This window comes from Podarcis pityusensis (genome assembly GCF_964106645.2).
Source record: "Podarcis pityusensis genome assembly, chromosome: 13".
Taxonomy (NCBI): domain Eukaryota; kingdom Metazoa; phylum Chordata; class Lepidosauria; order Squamata; family Lacertidae; genus Podarcis; species Podarcis pityusensis.
In genome coordinates this window covers 36,587,904-36,608,254 of record NC_138038.1, presented here as the reverse complement: position 1 = coordinate 36,608,254, position 20,351 = coordinate 36,587,904, and the positions used below count along the sequence as shown (strand labels likewise).

The 20,351-nt window shown below is 43.4% G+C and overlaps 2 protein-coding genes and 1 long non-coding RNA gene across 4 annotated transcripts in view; 2 read left to right on the top strand and 1 right to left on the bottom strand.

Annotated features, from left to right (window-relative positions):
• Positions 1-20,351, top strand: part of LOC308460881 (T-cell-interacting, activating receptor on myeloid cells protein 1-like) — a gene marked incomplete at its 3' end in the record, with an annotated part of 68,762 nt that overhangs the window by 10,932 nt on the left and 37,479 nt on the right. The gene's annotated exons all lie outside the window — the stretch shown is intronic.
• OSCAR (osteoclast associated Ig-like receptor) lies at positions 1,749-18,204 on the top strand. Of its 2 annotated transcripts, XM_080976149.1 has the most exons (11): positions 1,749-2,410; positions 2,817-2,852; positions 4,830-5,116; positions 7,588-7,890; positions 8,394-8,681; positions 10,346-10,636; positions 11,383-11,673; positions 13,004-13,291; positions 14,591-14,881; positions 16,921-17,036; positions 17,209-18,204. In XM_080976149.1, the coding sequence occupies exons 1-10, from the start codon at positions 2,379-2,381 to the stop codon at positions 17,034-17,036; spliced, it is 2,223 nt and encodes a 740-aa protein (XP_080832275.1). In that variant the 5' UTR covers positions 1,749-2,378; the 3' UTR covers positions 17,209-18,204. The 2 variants fall into 2 exon arrangements, with proteins under 2 accessions (XP_080832275.1, XP_080832276.1); XM_080976150.1 differs by lacking the exon at positions 14,591-14,881.
• LOC308460235 lies at positions 11,680-19,228 on the bottom strand. Its single transcript, XR_013978513.1, has 4 exons — positions 18,899-19,228; positions 17,197-18,671; positions 13,842-13,889; positions 11,680-12,654 (listed from the first exon to the last, which is right to left on the bottom strand). It is a non-coding gene; the product is annotated as an uncharacterized lncRNA (long non-coding RNA).

The window sequence follows — 20,351 nt, the reverse complement described above, 5'->3', positions numbered from 1 at the left end:
GTAGTCCAATTTTCCGTTCTACTCACGGGTAGTTGTTTAGAGTCCAAACATTAAACAGTGCTTTCCTGACAATGTGATTTTTAAATGCTTTATGTGCTTTGACCTTATCATACCATAAATATGCATGCCATCCAAATACGTTGTTAAAATCTTCTAAATCCAAAATGTCTGTATTTTCAAGAAGTAGCCATTCTTTCAACCAGCAAAAAGCTGCTGATTCATAATAAAGTTTAAAGTCTGGCAGGGCAAATCCACCTCTTTCCTTTGCATCAGTTAATATCTTGAATTTTATTCTGGGCTTCTTGCCCTGCCAGACAAATCTAGAAATATCTCTCTGCCACTTCTTGAAACAGTCCATCTTGTCCACAATTTGCAATGTCTGAAACAAAAACAACATTCTAGGCAATACATTCATTTTTATCGCAGCAATACGGCCCAGCGCAAACCTGGAAGTGTTCCGGTTCGTGAGCGTTTTTTGGAAGCCGAACGTCCAACACGGCTTCCGATGCTTCCGAATGAGTTCAGGAAGCTCCTGCATCCAATCGGAAGACACGCCTTGGTTTTTGAACCATTTCGGGAGTTGAACGGACTCCAGAACGGATTAAGTTTGAGAACCAAGGTGCCACCGTACTACTCTGCCATCGTGATGAATGCTTTTCATTTCCCTACAGCTTCCAAAGCACGATGCCCCAACTGAGACCGAAGACATCATCTATGCTGATCTGAAGAGGGAAGCCCCACATACTCAAGAGGAAGCCAGATCTTATGAAGGCTCTGAGGACTTAGTCTATGCTGCAGTTTTCCAGCACAACTCAAAGGGAGTCCAGGCTCAGATGGAAGATAAATAACATGGATTTCTAATAATAAGGAGGATTATTTGATGGCTGAGAGCTAGATTTCCAGGACTCCCTGGATTGGATTGCCCAGTGAATGTCCCTGCATTCATTTCTAGCTTTGCTGTCTTTGGAATATGGGTATAGTCAGCCTACATGTCTAAATGCATATTTTTTGAGGAGACATTATGCCATACTAAAAGAGGATGCCCTACAGGTTTCTCAGTGTGGTGTGAGAGTGACTTTATATTGGAGTGAGATTTTAAATTACAAACAAGGAATACAAGCAATTTTTTTTTTTTACCTTTACTAGCAAATTTAGTGCTGGTTCAGCTGTCAGGCATGCCCTTACCTATTTTTTCTTTTTAAGGATTGTATCGTATAATTTAGTGATTTAAACGTGCATTTACTGCTGTTTCCTTCTTTAACAGAAGCCGCTGGTTGTTGCAAAACTGTTCTGGGATTGAGAAGCCCACAACACCATCCATAGCTGGCATTGGCTGAAATTGTGCTTCGATGTTTTGTTGTTCTCTTCTGTTGAATGGAAATCTACATCTTTATTAAAAAATATTACAGCCATGACAGAAAGTTCCCTTTGTCTTCTTCCTTGATACATTACCTTCTTGATGAAGGCTACAAAATAACAGACCATTTTCAGGAGTGGCACATACTTCTGCTGAGTTCAATACATACAACAGGAACAGAAGAAATGGCGGTTGAAAACTTCCACTTCCTTATTAAATGCAGTCAGACCTTCTTGTCATGGTATTCAGCTGTCCGCTGCTCCTTTGCTCCTTCCTTCCTTCCTTCCTTCTTTTTTGGAGGGGGATGACGTTTGGGCAAACCTCAAGTTCAATCTTAACTGTTTGTCTTTTTGGGTTTTTTTCATCGCTTCCACCTGTCCCAATAAATTCAGATAGATTGATTTTAAAGAAGGAACTGTCACCATTAAAATGACCAGACTCGAGAATTAAAACAACACTCAGCTGGCATCTCACTCTATTGCTATCTTTTACAAATAAATGTTTTTCAAAAATGCAAACATGAAAATGTGGAGCCTTGATCTTAAGACTAGAAAAACGAGAAAGAGAGAGAAACTCAAATTGACATATCGGCCCACCCTTGGTCTCCCTGCACAGTAGCCAGCAACAGAGTAAGAACAAGGAGCCTATAAAGGTGATCTGGCCTTTAAGTTCTTTGAAAGGCTTATTTATCTTTCTTTTAGTACAAAGCCAGAATTTTATCATCTGTATTTTCCGTAACCATCAGCAATCTAATCTCAGTAGCACAGAATGGGTTTTGTGAACATTTGTATTTGAAGAGCTGCCTTCCTGAGTCAATGGATATCTGATCACAGGAGATTTTTCCTGCTGATTATAAGGGTGCATGTCAGAGGCTCATGAGTTACGGACTGGGTGGTAGATAATGTCTGAACCCAGTTTCCTGTGTCATTAGATCAAATCTGGGGGCTCAAGAAAAGCAGAGCATTAACAGAGCAGAAGACACTGAGGTTGGATCTAGCCCCTGGGGACCCAACATTGCCTCATGGCTCTTGCTGCCAGCATCCTGTTGCTTTGGTGAGAATCTCAAAAGCCAAGGAGTGCCTAGAACTGGGAACTGGAGAAAAGAACATTTTCCAGTGGGAGTATGCGTGAAAGACTAAGAGATGGGGAGGGAGAGATGTTTCATTTCAGAAATGGCAAGTGTCGTGGGGTCTAGTTGGGCAAAACTTACAGATCTGCATCAAGGGTGGCGAGTCTGTGGTACTCTAGTCCTTCCTGGACTCTAACTCCCATCAGCCCCTGCCAGCTTGGCCAATAGGCCGGGATGATGGGATTTGTAGTTCAGCAACACCTGAAGGCCACGAGTGCCTTATGTCTGATCTGAGTCAAAAATGAATGGGGGATATGATTGTGATAGTACAGCAGTAAAGCATATTGCCATGGGACCTGTTCAGTAATTGTTTTTCTCTCCTCTTTCTAGGTTGCTCTCCAGATCAAGAGAAAAATGTGTTCAAAGGTAAGGAAATGTTGGGGCGAAGAATGTTTGGATTATGTTACGTTGACCTGCGGAGCTTTGAGACAGGTCTGCATGGAGGAGGGAGGGAGATTTGTCTATTACAATATCTTGCAGGTTCTAAGGGTTGATTTGCAGGACCCCGTTTACCATTGTGTGGTATGGGTTATTCAGTACCATTGCACATGTAGGAAAACCATGGCCTTCGAAGGGGAGGGGAGAGACTCCACCAGGCAAGGCCTCCTTCCACCTGCCTTGCCCCACCCTCTGGCCCTAGGAGTCCTCATACGGGAGCTGGTCCTGGAAGAAGAACTGTGAGGGGAGAGACTCCATCAGGCAAGGCCTCCTTCCACCTGCCTTGCCCCACCCTCCGGCCCTAGGAGTCCTCATACGGGAGCTGGTCCTGGAGGAAGAACTGTGAGGGGAGAGACTCCATCAGGCAAGGCCTCCTTCCACCTGCCTTGCTCCACCCTCTGCTTCTCAATGTGTATTGTATTGTTTTATGTACTGTGGCTTGCCGTTGTTTTATTGATTATAGTTTAGATATTCTTGTAACTGTTGAGTGGATTTCTGTTTAACTTTTATATGTTGATTATTATTTTATACTATTCTAATGATTGTTGAATGTTACTTTTTTGATGGAGGTTGCCTATTTTAAAGTTATGTTTTATTATGACATTTTTGTATTGCATTAGATTGTTCTAATGTACATTTTTTGTTTCTTCAGCTTGTATACCGCCTTGAGTATTGTAAGATAGAAAAGCGGTATACAAATTAAAAATGATGATGATGATGTAGTCGCAGCCCCTCGCTCCCTTGAATAGCCTTCTGCTTCAAATGCTTCACCTTTATGGACTTTTCCAAGCTAAGGATCAGTGTATCACTCTTCCTACTAACCCTATCACCTCTACTGACTTTTCAAGGTTGACCACTCCCTTCCCACTAGACCATGGAGACACTAGACCATGGAGTACAAAAAGATGCAGCACACTGAGTCCGCAGAGAACTGAGATCTGGGGCAGGGGAGTTTTTTATATATATAAAAATTCACCGATGAACCAAGAGTAAAGATCCTTTATTTAGTCAGAGCTACACCTAGCCCCTTGCTCTTTATATAGCCTTACCTATTTGCTTCTATAAGATTTAGGGGAAAAAATAAATCTCACCATTATCATCAATTTAGTTAGATTAATAATGTTCTGGCAGCTCCAACCCCCCCCCCCCCATGATGCAAACATGATGGCTACTAGCATTTCCATAGCAACCTATAAAGACTCTACCAGACTCAAACTCTACCATCCTTAGCTGTGTGAAGTGTTCATTATTCATTCTGATGCAAATTGGTCTAAATGTTTTCCTGCAGCTGAAACAGGACTGTGCACATACATACCTTGCATTAAAAAAACAAAAAAACTGGGCTGCTTGGGCCTTTTGAATTTTTGAGTGGGTACCAAACTCACTGGTTATGTCTCTGTTCTCTCCCCTGATTCAGCCACCCAGCCAGAGAAAGTGTGGCTTATAATTAATCTGAGCCTTGGAAAACACATAGGGCTTCATCACCACCACCGCCCCCCGGCATATGAACATGAGCAAGGGGACAGTGAATTTCAGGAGGGGATTCAAAGACTTCATGAGCACCAAGGGAAGATCTCAAGGGTGCCATCAGGCTCATAGACAGCATTTTGGTGGCCCTTGGTGGCCATTACATATTTTATAAGTAATTGATTGTTTCATGCAGTGTGCATTTTTTCACTTGCCCGGGATATTTTGGAAATACTTTCTTCTTCTTCTTCTTCTTCTTCTTCTTCTTCTTCTTCTTCTTCTTCTCCTCCTCCTCCTCCTCCTCCTCCTCCTCCTCCTCCTCCTCCCTCCTCCTCCCTCCTCCTCCTCCTCCTTCCTCCTCCTCCTCCTTCCTCCTTCCTCCTCCTCCTCCTCCTCCTCCTCCTCCTCCTCCTCCTCCTTCTTTCCCTGTTAATCCAGTGAGATCCTCCTTCCTGCTCCCAAAATCTCATTGACTCCCAGTTGGAGAGTCTTGTCTAGAGGAAATGTCACCATCCTTTGTGAGGCACCCACCACCGAAGGGCTGACTTTCTACCTGAAAAAAGGTCATCAGACGATAGCCAGTCCGAGACCAGGAGACAAAGGATTGGCTCATTTCCCCATCACTAATGCAAGCTCAAAGGATGGAGGAATGTACACCTGTTTCTATGACAATTCAATCAAGTCTAGTTCAGAATGCAGTGAACCACTGGAGTTGCTGATAACAGGTACGGTCTTGCCTCAGATTAGAATCATAGAATCATAGAATCATAGAGTTGGAAGAGACCACAAGGGCCATCGAGTCCAACCCCCTGCCAAGCAGGAAACCCCATCAGAGCACTCCTGACATATGGTTGTCAAGCCTCTGCTTAAAGACCTCCAAAGAAGGAGACTCCACCACACTCCTTGGCAGCAAATTCCACTGTCGAACAGCTCTTACTGTCAGGAAGTTCTTCCTAATGTTTAGGTGGAATCTTCTTTCTTGTAGTTTGGATCCATTGCTCCGTGTCCGCTTCTCTGGAGCAGCAGAAAACAACCTTTCTCCCTCCTCTATGTGACATCCTTTTATATATTTGAACATTGCTATCATATCACCCCTTAACCTCCTTTTCTCCAGGCTAAACATGCCCAGCTCCCTTAGCCGTTCCTCATAAGGCATCGTTTCCAGGCCTTTGACCATTTTGGTTGCCCTCCTCTGGACACGTTCCAGTTTGTCAGTGTCCTTCTTGAACTGTGGTGCCCAGAACTGGACACAGTACTCCAGGTGAGGTCTGACCAGAGCAGAATACAGTGGCACTATTACTTCCTCGGGATCTCAGAATAGCATCCTGGGGTCACTGAAACTTGGTTCATTAGCCTCAGTTAATATTTCCATCTGCTAGATGAAGGACATAATGTAGATATGGGCTAGGAAAGTTCTCATGCAGCAATAAAATATCACCAGCCTTGGAGTGGACCAGCAGTGCAGAAACACACTAGAATTTCCCCTGCACATTAGGCAAAACTAATCCTGTACACTAATTACACAAGGGAGGAACATGTGTCACCACAATGCCTGTGGAATGATGACCAGCATGGTGTAAACTCACCCAGTCCCACACACCATTCAGAAAATCCTTGAAATGGCAGATATGACTGCAAAATTCATGGAAATATCACCTCCCGCCTCAAAATCAGGAGCTGTCCCCGTGATGACACCACAGGTCAGTCACACAAGGACAACCATGCAGGGCTGACACGCATAGCCAAGGCAGCCCTGTGATGCTTTCTGCTAAAGCAGGCCCAATTCTGCTCACCTGCAAGTAGTGTGGCATTGTGGCCAGATGCCCCACCTCTTCCTGCCCCCTCCCCCTCCCCTCTGCCATTGCCTGAAGGAACCCTTCCCTGCTAGGCCCTCTGGCAGATAGGAGACTTCAGAAATATCCCATCATCTGTATGACGTGATCATGGCCTGCCTGCAAATTGACCGATGGCAGGTGGCTCCAAGAGTGGCCTTTCCTGGGGAGGGGAGCAGAGTGGGTCCATAGGAAGGCTTCACTCTTGTCCACTCCTCGGGAGTAAAAAGGTGCCCACCGCTTTCCCAGCACCGCAGTTCTTTCACAGTGCCTCAGCTCACAAAACGAGACTGCTGGTTCAAATACAGAGAGTGAGATTCAGGGGAAAGCTGAATTCAAAAGCAAAAATGTGCAAAATCGCAGTTCCTTGCAGTGGATGACATCAAATGATTGAGAATACAAGCCACTTCAAGTCCATATTAGACTTCACTGTGGACAAGCCCTACATTTGGACACTGATGTGATACTTCTGAGAACCCTCTGCTTCAGTCTGAAGCATTTTGGACCTGGATCTGAACCTTGATGTAAGATGGGAAAATTATTAAAGTGAGAGAATTGGGTAATATTTACAAGCATGGTATTCCCTGCAGGGTGGGTAAAACCTGACAAAATATAGACAAATGGGTCCAGGCTTTTGTGCTGATCACTTTCTATAATGGAGTTGCAAATCATTTAGAGCTGAATAGACATTCCTGTTCCTGTTCCTGTGTTTAAGCTGGTGTACATCTCATTACCACAGGGTTTGCCAACACAATGCCCGTGGGTGCCAGTGTCCCTGCCATTACCCCCTATGGCACTCACAAAAGTCTTAGCAAATGTCCCCTAAAAAAGACAGCCCTGCAATGCTGCCCACTCTTCATGGTTCAGTCTTCTCTGCACTGAACACACATCCTTAAACAGGCCCACATTTCAGTTGCTGCCAGTTGGGACACCCAATCTGTTCTCAAAAAAGGAGAGGTGCAAATAACTTTTCTGTGAGTGTGTCAGTAGCTGATGTGGGGACCTTTTTCCTATTGACAGGGAGGGGGTGGATATGAGTGACCTCATGCCTGCACTATTGTGTGACCCTGCTTCTTTTTCAGCTCTTTTAGATGTGGCGGCCATTTTGTCTTATGCCACACTCCCACAGAAGCCATTTTGTAACTGGCACCCAGAGCACCACCTCAACATTTGAAATGTGCCTACTAGGCCCCAAAAGTTGGCAACCTCTGTGCTATTGTGTAGTGCGTCCACTTTCACCTGCAATCCATCCTGTTATCCTACCGCTGGCCGTAACCCTGTGGTAATTGGCTACATTCAGTGGTATGCCTTTTATGCATTCATCCTCATTATTTTCACATTCTAAGTTGACTTCATCCTCACAGATCTCGAGCTACCGAAGCCAAATATCACCCTTTACCCAAAGAAGCTGATTTACCTGGGAAGTAATGTGTCTATTCAGTGCTCATTCAAAGAGGCAACCCAACGCCCAATCCAAAGGTTCTATCTCCATACTGATGCAGATAAGATGAAAGCAGATTCTGTGAAACCAGATGGAGACACGGCCACATTTAACATTAGAGAAGTGCAAGAGCATCATGCAGGCAAATATCGCTGCAGCTACAGAGCACCATCAGGGGATTTTATCTCCTCCAAGTCCAGCGATGATTTGGAGTTGTTTGTCATAGGTAAGGGTTCTGATTCATTGCCTCCCAGACAAATATAGTGATCTAGCTTGCTGGATGTTTGTACTCTAGCCTTAGAGTACCTGGACTATGTAGAGCAGGGTTGGGAGACCTGTACCCCTTCCCCTTGATGTTGCTGGACTACAAGTCCCGTCATCCTCTGACCATTGGTTATACTTGCAGAGGCCAATGGGAGCTGGAGTCCAAGGACATTTGGAGAGTCGCATAAGTAAAGAGAATGAAAAAGGCCTTCCTATTTCTTCTCATTTTCCCACCAAATTCCTGGTTTACAGCATCATAACTGCTTCCATTAGTGAACGTCCTTCTTGATTCTAGAGAGTGTTGGAGCTTGGGTAGAGTTGCGTAGATGTCTTTCCAGGCTGAGGGACAACATGGAGTGTTTCCCTTTCCATTATGCACCCTTCCACCACACAAAATTGCATGGTGTAAACAAGCCACAGCAAAGATGACGAGTCCTTCATTAACCAACGTCTCCCTTCTTACAGATCCCTACTTTCCTAGACCCATTATCTCTCTGGGCCCCACTGAGCTGGTTGCTTTTGGGGGAAATGTCACTTTCCAATGTCAAAGCAAAAAGTTTTCCACGAGGTTCTATATCCAAAAGTCTGGAGAAGAGATGCTTCAGCCATGCTTGGGGACTGATAAGACCACAGCTCAATGCTTCATCTCCAATGTAGACCAGGCGCATACGGGAGAATATAGCTGCAGGTACAGCGAGTCAAAACCTTTCATCATCTCAAAGACTAGTGAACTTGTGAGATTGCTAATGACAGGTAAGAGTGAACTTTGCATTTACATACCTCTCCCATGACTCATTATTTATTTGGGATTTAGGTGTACCATGTCTACTGAGAAATAAGCTTCCATTGAGTTCAATGAGGCTTATCCCCAGGTAAGCATTTATAGGGTTACAATCTTAATTTGTATTTCAGTACAGAATAAAATTGGGCCTGTCTTTGTTTCCCTCACATTAGATTTATTCAGAGGCAGGGATAGCACTAGCATTTGGCATCCTCAGCCAGCTGTCAGAGCCCCAGAAGGGCCAACTGCTGTGTCTACCTTCCCTGGCCACACTTCAAATAATTTTTATGAGGTTCCCATGAGAGCTGTGGGGATGGATGCTGCCATTTTAATTTCCCATGATGCCCCAACGTAATGTGGGGAATTAACATGGTGGCTCTACTGGGATACAGCTCACTGCTGCCGTCACCAAGTAAAGCCACTGGAAGACCCATGGAAATAGGAAGTGGCCAGCCAATGGGCACTTTGCTGAGTCCTCCCCCAACCCCTGTTCCACAAACCTGGAGGTGGCCCCATTCAGAGGGAACAAACATTCACTGGTATTCATGAAGAAAGCTCAGTCATTCCCAAACTGAGTGCCATGAGAAAGCTGCTACTATGGTGTGAGAGATAACTTAAATTATTGAAGGCTGCTTTGAACCTGAGATACCTGTCTTCGAGAAGATGGATACCCAGCTACATCTTTTTATAATGTTCTTGATTATCAGCCTGAGGAGTAATGAGTGAGAGTCTTGTTGAGAATGCAGAAGGGACCATATATTAATCAGGGCAGCCAATATGGTGCTTTTTGGATGCTGAGGAACTCCAGCTCCTATCAGCGTCATTCAGCATAGTCAATGATCAGGGTTGATGGGAGCAATAGTCCAGCAACATCCATAGGGGGCCATTTTGTATAGTTCTGATAAAGGCAGAATAATGGTGCCCAGAGATTATCCTTTTCACACAAGGAGAGGGATGAGAATCTCTGTCATGAGTGGGACACACAACACACGTCACGTCTTTTCCATAGCCACACATGCTACTGTGTCACTTAATAACTGCATTTTAAAATAAAATAATTGTTTTCAACAAGGCTGAGATTTCAAAAAAGATCAGTAACTTTATTAAAATTTCACATTTGACAATTTTGGCACAATAAAGTTCAGAAGAAGATAATGAATGTTTATATGCTAGTTTCCACTGGGAGAAAGGACACAAGGCTCTGACACTATTGATTTTGTAAAGTGCATAAGACTTCTTTTCTGGGAGGCCTGCCCAGAAATAAAAGTCCTTGATCATTGATTATTCTGGTGATAGTATTATGCTTTCATGAAGCAGTGTTTTCTTTGTTTTACTGTATTTTTATTTGTACATCGCTACAATGATCCATAGGATTGGTAATTTACAAATGACCAACTTACATAAAACAAAAAATGGATGTCAGCTTTTGTTTCTGACTATTCAGAAAACAAACTCCTATAGGCATCATGTTTCTCTTTGCAAAATGGCCTAGAGATTCAATCCTAAACACCACAAAACTCAACGAGACTTACTCATCCTAAGCATGTGTACAATTACACTGTGTACAATGTGTACAAAGCATGGATGGATATTTTGCGATGCTACATGCACTATTTAATCTGCTTTCTGTTCATAGATCAGAACATAGCCCGACCCAATATCTCCCTGATCCCAGGCTACATTGCACAACTGGGAAGCAAAGTCACCATTCAGTGCTCAGCCCAAGGTCAGAGCAAGAGGTTCTATCTTCATAAGGCTGAAGACAAGAAGAATCTACAAATAGCAGTGACAAATGAGGACAGGAAGAACTTCAGTATCAACAAAATGGACTGGGAGCATGGAGGGAGCTTCTACTGCAGCTACACAGAGCCCTCACAGTTTTTCACCTCTTCAGAGGCCAGTGACCGTGTGGAGCTGTTTGTACTAGGTGAGGATACCAATTAAGTCCCAGTATTCTTTGTGGGAAGAAACAACTGGTATAACTGTGCTTTAAATGCCTAGTACAGGTGAGGGCTCAATTTATAGCTGAAAGTCCTCATACAAACACTTTTGGCTTAACACCAGTTTTCATGAACAAGGAAATGAAAATAGGATACAAGCCACAAGGGAAGCTCAGGAAGGAAACCTTTGGGTTGGGACTGAAATGAAGGCAGAGAATGAAGGGAAGAAATTGTAACAAGTGCAGACATCTCAGTCAGTTAAATAAAGAGAGGGAGGGAGGAAGAGAGAGAAGGAGGGAGGGAGGGAGGAATGTTAAATAAATAAATAAGAGCAAACTGTCCAATCTTTCTATTGGGAGAAGCTTATAATTTCTATATGTCATGGAGTTCTAAAGGAGCAGGTGCTCTAACATGAAAAAAAAGAAAAAGACCAACAGGCTGACTGAATATATTTTGCTTCCCTGAAGTGATGGACAAGATGGCAGGCAACAACTTCTGGAGGGCACTATCTTGGTTAGCCCTGCAGAAGGCTGTTAACATTCACAGCACTGGTGATGGGGGTGGTTCCTTGTTGTCTCATTTCCTCCTTTGCACAGTTCTCATGTTACCCAAGTCTATCAGTCCTCTGACCCACACTCAATGGATCACCCTCAGGGGTAAATGTCACCATCCATTGTCAGAGCAAATATTGGCTTGGAATAGCCTTCGCCGATTAATTTCTTCCTTTGCACAGATCCCAAGTTATCCAAACCCAACATCACCCTGGCTCACACTCAGTGGGTTGTCCGGGGTGGAAATGCCACCATCAATTGCCAAAGCCAACACTGGGCTGCAAAGTTCCTTTTTGAGAAGACTGGAAAACAAATGCCTCTTCAAGCCATAGAGATTAATGGGACCATGGGCACATTCTTCATGAAAGATGCTAACTTGGAGGATGGAGGGAACTATAGCTGCAGGTACAGCACCAAGGAGAAACCTTTTATCATCTCAGAGCCCAGTGACTTGGTGACAATCAAGATAACAGGTACGAGAACTAACTTTGCCCATATCCTACCTAGTCCCATACCTCATTCTTAATTTTGGGTATTATTTGAATTGTAGCTACAGGATCTGTTCTATGTCTCATAGGAAAGTACAAAGGAAGCTGCATGTTCTGGATAACTGGACAGACATATCAAGGGCTGTAGCTTAGTGGTAGAACATCTGCTTTGCATGCAGAAGGTCACAAGTTTAACCCCCAACATCTCCAGATGTGGCTGGGAATGCCTCTGTCTGAAACTCTGGGGAACAGATGCTGATCAGAATAGACAATAGCAGCTTCCTATGCTCCTAACATGTGCCATGCTCTTTAGGATCCCGTTCCTGCCCTAGGGAACTGAGAGAAACTAAAAAGAAGACTGCCCCCCACCAACCTTCTCTACTTAGAATTCTGCATCATGTTTTGCAGTTACTAGGCTGTTTTGCATAGTTGCATAGTTGGACTCCTAACAGATTGGGGCAGTAGCAATCTCTGTAATGGGGTGGAGTCACTCTTGTAACACCAGCTTCACTGCTGTCTATCGGGATGGAGTTGGAGTGGGCAAGAGTGGTGGTGAGGCTGGGGTGTGCAGGCACATCAGTGAGAGCATGAGATTGGCTCTGTCACCCTGCTCCATCCAGCTAAGCTGCTATGGCATCAGAGTCAGGTGGGCACCTCTGCACCTACTGGCTCTGGAGTTTTGTGTGACAGAAACGCAGAAGGGATGGACTGACAGTGACAGTCTAGGAATGGGTTGGGTGTTCATAAATTTTAACCAAGAACTACTTTAGAACATTTTGGCTGAGGAGAGAACCAACAATTGCCACAAGTACAACAATCTATTCTGAGGTCCATATACACGATGGCACGACATAAGCAGGTTAAGTAAGTCTTTTTAGGAACAGATGCAATGATGTCACATGAGTGGAGAAAGAGGGAATATCCCCAGAATTCAGCTAAGAATAGTGAGTGGCAGTTTTTTTCACCCTGAAAAGAACAGCAAGTTTCTAGCACAATATTGGTGAGGATAACCTCAAAACTGCTAGCACAATGTCTGTGAAATCTCAAAAGGCAAAACAGCTTGATTCAGCACAAAGGGCATCAGTGTGGCCTGAATCTGACAATATGACAACTGTATGGACAATACAGCTAGCAAGCGGGTTAAGGATGTTTGCCAACACTGCACTGCTGCTAGCTCATCCTCTAGACATGCACATTTTAGGACTGCCCTTGTCTAGAGGATGAGCTAGCAGCAGCGTAATATTTTTGCCGGTGAAATGGTTACGTTCCTCAGTCATGAGTAGAATAGTGATGCCATTTGCATTTTTTCTCACAGATCCTGATCTACCCAGGCCCAGCATTTCTTTTCATCCTAGTGCAATGCCACAGCTGGGGAAAAACATCACCATTCAGTGCTCTGTCAATAATTCATACAAGGCATGCTATCTTTATAAGGATGGTGGTAAGAAGGAATTACAGTCAGTGGAGACAAGTAGCTCTGATGCTGTGTTCCTCATCAACAATGTGAGTGAAGCTGACGGAGGGAGCTACTACTGCAATTATAGACCCCAATCAGGGCCCTTCATCTCGGAGGCAAGTAATACCGTGGACCTTTACCTAGTAGGTGAGGATCTTCATTCACGATCTTCTAAACTAATGAATTTTGGTGCCCAATGTGGCATATTTTGGTATAACTTGCCCCATAAACAAATCAGAATGAATGCTCAGCCAAGACTGGATATGCTCTTATCTCCACATAAGCTTTGTGCAAGCAAATCAAGATAAATGGTGCCTGGAAATGGCTCTCCCGCTGGCTTCTTCAGTGGGTTCCCTTTATGGTGGCCATCGCCTGGCTGCTGCCCTGCTAGTCCTTGCTTGCATCCTCACCATTTGGGGGGGCAGTGGGGGAGGCAGCGAGGAGTGGTTGGAGGTCCCCTCAGAGGTGGCCATGGCAAACTGGAGCTGCTGCTGCCATGGTGCGAGGTGTTGGTGGTGGCAGCTCCTCAGGGCTGCCCACCAACTGCATACAGGGCAGAGGTGGCGGCTGCCTCAAGAGCAGTAGCAAGCCCTCTCTGCCAGCCAAAGCAGCAAGAGGAGGGAAGTGGTCTACAGCAGCCTAGCTCTGGCCGACATTCCAGACTCTGGCAGGCTGCCCAGTGAGTAGTATCACCTACCTGGCTGGCTTTCCCAGTAGAAGACACCCATGTCCACACAGAGGCACCCTGCCAAGGAATGGGGTTTGGGGTGAGAAGGACATGGGTATTGTTTAAGTATATTTTAAAAAATACTTTAAATAGATCTTATTATGCTTTGTGTGCAAATTGCTTGATTTGGTTGTGTACTTTTCGTTGTGTTTTGCTTATTGTTTATGTGTCTGGTTCAGCTACGTTTGTAACAGTGTGCTTTTGCCTAACTGCAATGTGCCCTTGAACTCAGACAATTCTGTTTGCTTGCCTGGGTGGAAAACAGAGAGGGGTGTGTGTAGAAACTACCCTATTGTTCAAAGTTAAAGTGTGTATTCATTGTTCTCTCCTTATTGGCCCCACTGACCAATGGCATGTGGCCCCCAGAAAGTTGCCCAGAAGAGTATACAGCCTTTGGGCTGAAAGAGGTTCTCTACCCTTGCTCTAAGAGGATGGACCATAGCTTAGTGGTAGGGTGTCTGCTTTGGATGCCAAAGGTCCCAGGTTCAGTTCCCAGCATTTCCAAGTAGGGCTGGAAGTGTCCCTTGCCTGGAACTCTGCCAGAACCACTGCCAGTCAGCGTAGAAAATATTGATCTAGATGGACCAACGGTCTGATTCAGTATAAGCTTCCTATCTTCCTAAGATCCTGCTTCAGCTTTCTACACTGTCCCTGAGAACAGCTTCCACCATGTTGTACTGATGGTCATCTCACTTCTGTGGGCTCTTTTCCTGTGACAGATCCTAATTTATATATACCAACAATTTCCATGAGTCCTAGCAACTTGGTTGCCTTTGGAGAACAAGTCACAATCAGGTGTGAAACTGGGAAAGAAGCCATGATGTTCTATCTCCATAAGGATGGAGACCCATCACTAAACTGGACCATGGAAAGTGAATTATATCATGGTACATTGTCCATTCACAATGTCAGCTGGGACAACAAAGGGAGCTACAGTTGCAGCTATGTAGCAGAAAAAAGGCCAAAGGCGTTATCACTACAGAGTGACCCAATAGAACTCCTGATATCAGGTATGGTTTCTGACTTGGCTATCTAACAGTGTGTTTTACTATATTATTTGGTTTAACAGGTTCCTATCCAACTACTGTAAGTCGTACTCAGAGTAGGGCCCTTGAAATCAATGGACCAAAGGTGAATCTCTTGCATTTCAATGGATCTACTCTGAGTATTACTTAGCTGGCTATCACCCAAATTCTTTGAATCTTATTTAGTTAATTCTGAATTTGACATTAATCATAAAAAATGCTACTGGGTACAAACTAGATATAAACGGGTACAAACTTGGGTACAAAAGAGAGATTCAACACTGTTTTCCTGCGTAATCGCCTTTTGCAGCTGTCCGTCATGTAGAAATGAAACAAGTAATGCCTTTTCCTTGCAGGGAGTGGTTTTTTGTTTTACAGGAACCTACTTAACATGGAAACATCTGTTATGGGCATAGAATCAGGGCCAGTAAAAAGTTGTCAAATGTGGCAAAAGACATATCTTGCAGTTGATGATGGTGCTGCGTGGGTAGGTGGGTGCCCTTCTAACGAAATTTTATCTGGTGTCAAGTTGCATCAAAGTAATATCTGAACGATATTTACATAGTGATTAAAAAGAATTAAAATACACCAACATTCTGGAATGTTGATAGAATACAGGAGATCCCTCTAGGAAGATCTGTACTTAGCCAAAGGGCCACAAGATATCCTCTTAAAAATAAGTTTCTTTTGCAGCACTAAAGGTTAACCAACTTCTCAGACTGCATTCTAGCACATGGGCCCATGATTAAATAATTAAATTTGTTAGTGTTGCTATGATGAGAAACAAAACACTGTCTTAACAGACATTGTCATAATGCTCAGGTCGTATGGCATCAAATGCACTACTTTGAACCATGAATTAATTTGTAAGTGTGTAACTGTGTCATTGCCCTTGCTATGGTTCATTCATGGTTGCTGTATTCAGAGCTGGGAAGGAATTTGCCTGCATACAGATTGCCTTCCTCATAGCAATAGTCACAACTTTTGGCTGATAAGGCATTGGGTGGAATCCTTTAGTCTAATGTTGAGTCAGGGTAAAGTGGTGCAACACTTCCAACCCAAAGCCGGTGTGATCACAGGGTACCCGTTAGAGGGGTCTAGTGGGAAGTATACCCAGAAGCCAAGCATAAGAGCAAACAGGCCATAGAACTTCCTGTGGGATGTAAAACTGCAGTCAAGTACAACATTCCTACAGTGGACATGTTAGGGGATGTTTTGTACCCCTTCCTGTTTCCTCCTGAGCTGGGACAGACTTCCACTACATGTGACTTGAAGAGGTTCTGGTCTGTTGTACTAGCATGGAGGAGCACACGGCCTCCATGTTCTGATCAGTGTGTGTTCTCCATTTTGTATGTTGCTGTGTGTTTGGAGAAGTGATTGCTTAGTTGCTTATTCCATAACTTCTTTATGGAATAGTTCTAGTTGTTATGTAACCTAAGCCTGCCTTCAGGGATATGTCTGTGAACCTGAATGAATCTGTGAGTAAACTACTTTTATATTAACGTTAATCAGATTCTTGTGTTTATTCATTTTAAGAGGGATTAGAAAGGATTTTACCAGGAAGGAATCTTTAATAGTAAGACTCAGATGAGTCAACAAGAAGCTAATGGCTGCATAATTTAAAAGGGGGGATGTTTGGAACTCTGCTAGAATATGGAACTTGCTAGCACAAGTTAGGAAGGATATCATTAAATAACATAGCCTCTCCTGCCTCACTAATCACCCCCACACTTCCAGCAGTTATCTTGGAGGACCACCTAGGTAGACCCATGTTCTTGAGGCCGTCCCTTAATCCCAGGCCTGACCCTGCTCAGCAGCCCTCCATTTGAAGGCTAAGAATGTATGTACACCAAATGCCTCAGCCAAAGGCTACCTACACCTGTAATCAATAAAAGCTAATTTTTAAAATCCCAGAACATTGTCTTGTGCAGTTTGCTACACCTAACATTGTCTAGGCCTTTTCTCCCTGGGGCAGGAGCCACTGTGAGTGGGTCTGCAACTTGATTTATTCTTTTCCTTTTCAGAGAGCGACCACACCCTGGTGAATATCATTCGCTTTGTCATAGGTGGTCTGGTCACTGTACTCCTTGGCTATATATTGACTTTGGATCGGCGTTTCCAAAGGGAGCATGTACACTAGGTGAGATAACTTGTTCTTCTCCAACTCAATGTGCCTCCTTTTTAAAAAGGAAACAAAGAAACCCAAATTGAGTTTTTTTGGGGTGCTTGGGGATTCTTGATGTTACAGAAGAGGCCACAGCTGGGTGGTATTGAGGTGGTATTAAGGGAAATATTTCTACCTTGTCTTTCAGGTGAAGTCTTCGGAGGTGGTTTCACATGTGTGCTACATTGGCCTTTGCCTGCCTGGTGCCTTACAGACCAAACTACTGCTCTCATCAGCCCGCATGTGCTGTCTAAGGAGTGGTAGTAGTTCAGCAGAACTTGGAGGAAAAAGATTCATTTTCAACTACATGGAAAAAAACATTTTATATGTGAATGAAAATAACAGTGTCCCTTGTAAAATATGTTATTATTTGCAGTTATTAGTAACGTCTTCAAGTAAGAAAATCATAAAATCGTTGAAGTCAACTGTGATGTTCTGGTGTTTGTGTAAATAGTATTGTATGTATATGTAATAATATTAGAGTTATATGAGGTAAGTGTGTAGGCAAGCTCATTTTTTTAGTTGCTATTTTGTTAATATTGTTACTATTGTTTTATAGATTATACGTGCCATATTGATTTGTTTATCCCATAGTATGACTTGTGCTGTATTTGTGATGTTTAGCTTATTATTAGTGGCTGTTTCATTAATAGTCTTTTATGGATTCTAATTGTTTTAGTGATTGTTTGTTAATTATTTTACTATGATTTATACTGTATTTGGGAAGTTCTGTTATGTTTTGTTATATGGCTGTTATTGTTTGTAAGCCACTTTGGAGATTCTTTTGAAAGAAAAGCAGCATAGAAATAGAATAAACCATGTCAAATCAATCAAATCAAGAATAATATGCAAATAAATGGCATTTGTTGTTGGGAGGTGGGTGCTTGGAATGTTGCTAGTGAATGGTGATTGGATAGAAGTTTTGAAAAAGGAGTTTGAATTCTGCTGGGGGACAGTTGAGAGAGGCAGTTGAGTTTGAAGTTTAACTTGGAGTGACAGTTGGTTATGGATGTGGAGAGAGAGTATTTGGCGGGGAGCAGGGCTGGTATGATGGAGCAGGGCCAGTATTGTTTTAAATGAATCAAAATAACCAGATAAGATAAATAAAAAATGAAACCATGTGCTTCTCTACACCGTAAGTGATGATAAAACATTTTAATATTTCTGTTTTAAATAAATGGTACTGCACACACATGCCTCATCATCATCACAGGCATTGTGAATGCAGCAACTTAAATTAGTATTTTTTTTTGTTTGGTTTTAATTTTTATGCAATTATATGGTTCTGTTCTGTTTTCTCTTTAATTCATTATGTCATTGAACTATATGGTTTTGAATAAAAATAAACACGACAAAAACATCACTGGAATTGTATTTTATCTCTTTTGTAAGTTGCCTTCAATAAGTTCTCTCTCATAAAGGCAATCTATAAATATTTTAAGCAAACAAACAATAACAGCAGCAAAATTTCCCCTTTTTTTCTTTGGTGCTTTCATATTTACTGACCTATTTGTTTAATCACCTTCATATTCTGCCTTTCCTCCTAGAAGCACAAGGCTACAAAAACAGAACCATGCCCCCTCCATTTTATCCTCCTAACCACCTTTTATGCTTTGTACAGTGGTACCTCGGGTTAAGTACTTAATTCGTTCCGGAGGTCTGTTCTTAACCTGAAACTGTTCTTAACCTGAAGCACCGCTTTAGCTAATGGGGCCTCCTCTGCCGCTGCGCCACCACAGCACGATTTCTGTTCTCATCCTGAAGCAAAGTTCTTAACCTGAAGCACTATTTCTGGGCTAGCGGAGTCTGTAACCTGAAGCGTATGTAACCCGAGGTACCACTGTATGCAGAAAACCTGGGTTCAGGCCCAGATTCATCTGGACTAAGTTTAGAAATGAGAACCCTGCTTAAAACTCTGGAGAATTATTACAGGCAATATGGAACTAGATTGCCTGAAGGTCTGCCATATAATTTGTATACCACTTAATCATGGTCATCTCTAAGTGTTCTATAAGGCAGATCTCTGTGTTTCTAACCCAGCTTGGTTAGCTAGGACTTACTATGGGGGAAGAAATCTGATTCAGTTCTCATATACAGGCAAACCTTCCAGATTCATGCTTTCTGAAACGATATGCAAACCAAAACACAGCCATCTTTTGAAATTCATACTTCTCGACTTCCGGGTCAGTGCCATCGGTGAATGGCGGAGTTCCTCCGACCGGAGAAACGGGCTCCGTGGAAACTGGGTCTTCCCGCCGCAGCGAAGGTGGGGACCCACTAGAAATCCCAGGCGGAGGAAGCCTGGGAACGTGGGGTTCAGCAGGGCACCAGGAGCGCCCCCCCTACTCACCGGGAACCCCATTTTGGGGCGCCGGAGCGAAGTGGGGTGAGTGGCGCGGTGCTGCGAACTGATTGCTATTTTCACGGAGTGAAGCCGCACAGCCATTCCCGGAGAGCGCTGACTTTTTCCTGTGGACAATTGGATTTAAAACAAGTACCCGTGAGTAGAAACGGAAAATTGGATCAAGAAATTTCTTAATTTGGTATTGAAGCGGGAAGGTTCAAAACAGGAAGTCCGCCTTCCGCTTTTTGTATATAGACTAAAGCAAAAACTTTGTAAGCTAAAGCCTGGAAAGCTGTCAAAAAAGTCTAAATTTCCTTCATTCAGAATTACTGAAACCCCCTTGGAAGCAGGAGAAAAGGGGGGAACTTTGTTTAACCCTAGCAGGAGAGGGAGTGAAGAAGGATAAGCTTCCACCGTCTCTAACCTGGGAACGGGGTGTCAGAGACAGAAACTGTTGGAGAGGTTCATTGACTGTGAATGGAACACTTTGACAGATAGCTAAAGAAGAGAAACAAGCTGATTCCAATGTTGCTTTTTGCATTTTAAAGAAACAAAATATCTGAAAAATATCTGAAAAATGAAAGTAATTTTCCTTTGCTGGACTTGCCTTAAAAAAAAAATGGATACAAATAGAAATTGTCTCCTCTAGAGGGAGCTTGTTAAATTGTTGCTGCAGTATACTTGAGGATCCAACAGCTGTGAGATTAAGATCATGGGAACAGTCTTTTCTGACCTTGACTAAAGATGAGCTGGGAGGAAGACTGGGTGCTTGCTTTGTGTAAGACAAGTGCCTTGCTGGAACAGATGCACGAGAAGATGGACTTGATGAATGAGAGAATGGATTTGACTGTTGTGGTTAATAACTGTGGACAAACAGGGAACATTGATACAGAAATCATTCAGGGACCAACTCATGAATCTGTACTGACTGGGCAAGTGCAGGTGAC

What these genes read in the sequence shown, in the direction of transcription:
- OSCAR (XM_080976149.1), top strand. Translation starts at nt 2,379, where the DNA reads ATGGCTCTTGCTGCCAGCATCCTGTTGCTTTG. An exon ending in TGTGAGATTGCTAATGACAG is followed by an intron (nt 8,682 to 10,345) that starts GTAAGAGTGAAC and finishes TTCTGTTCATAG; the next exon opens with ATCAGAACATAGCCCGACCC. An exon ending in GGTGACAATCAAGATAACAG is followed by an intron (nt 11,674 to 13,003) that starts GTACGAGAACTA and finishes TTTTTCTCACAG; the next exon opens with ATCCTGATCTACCCAGGCCC.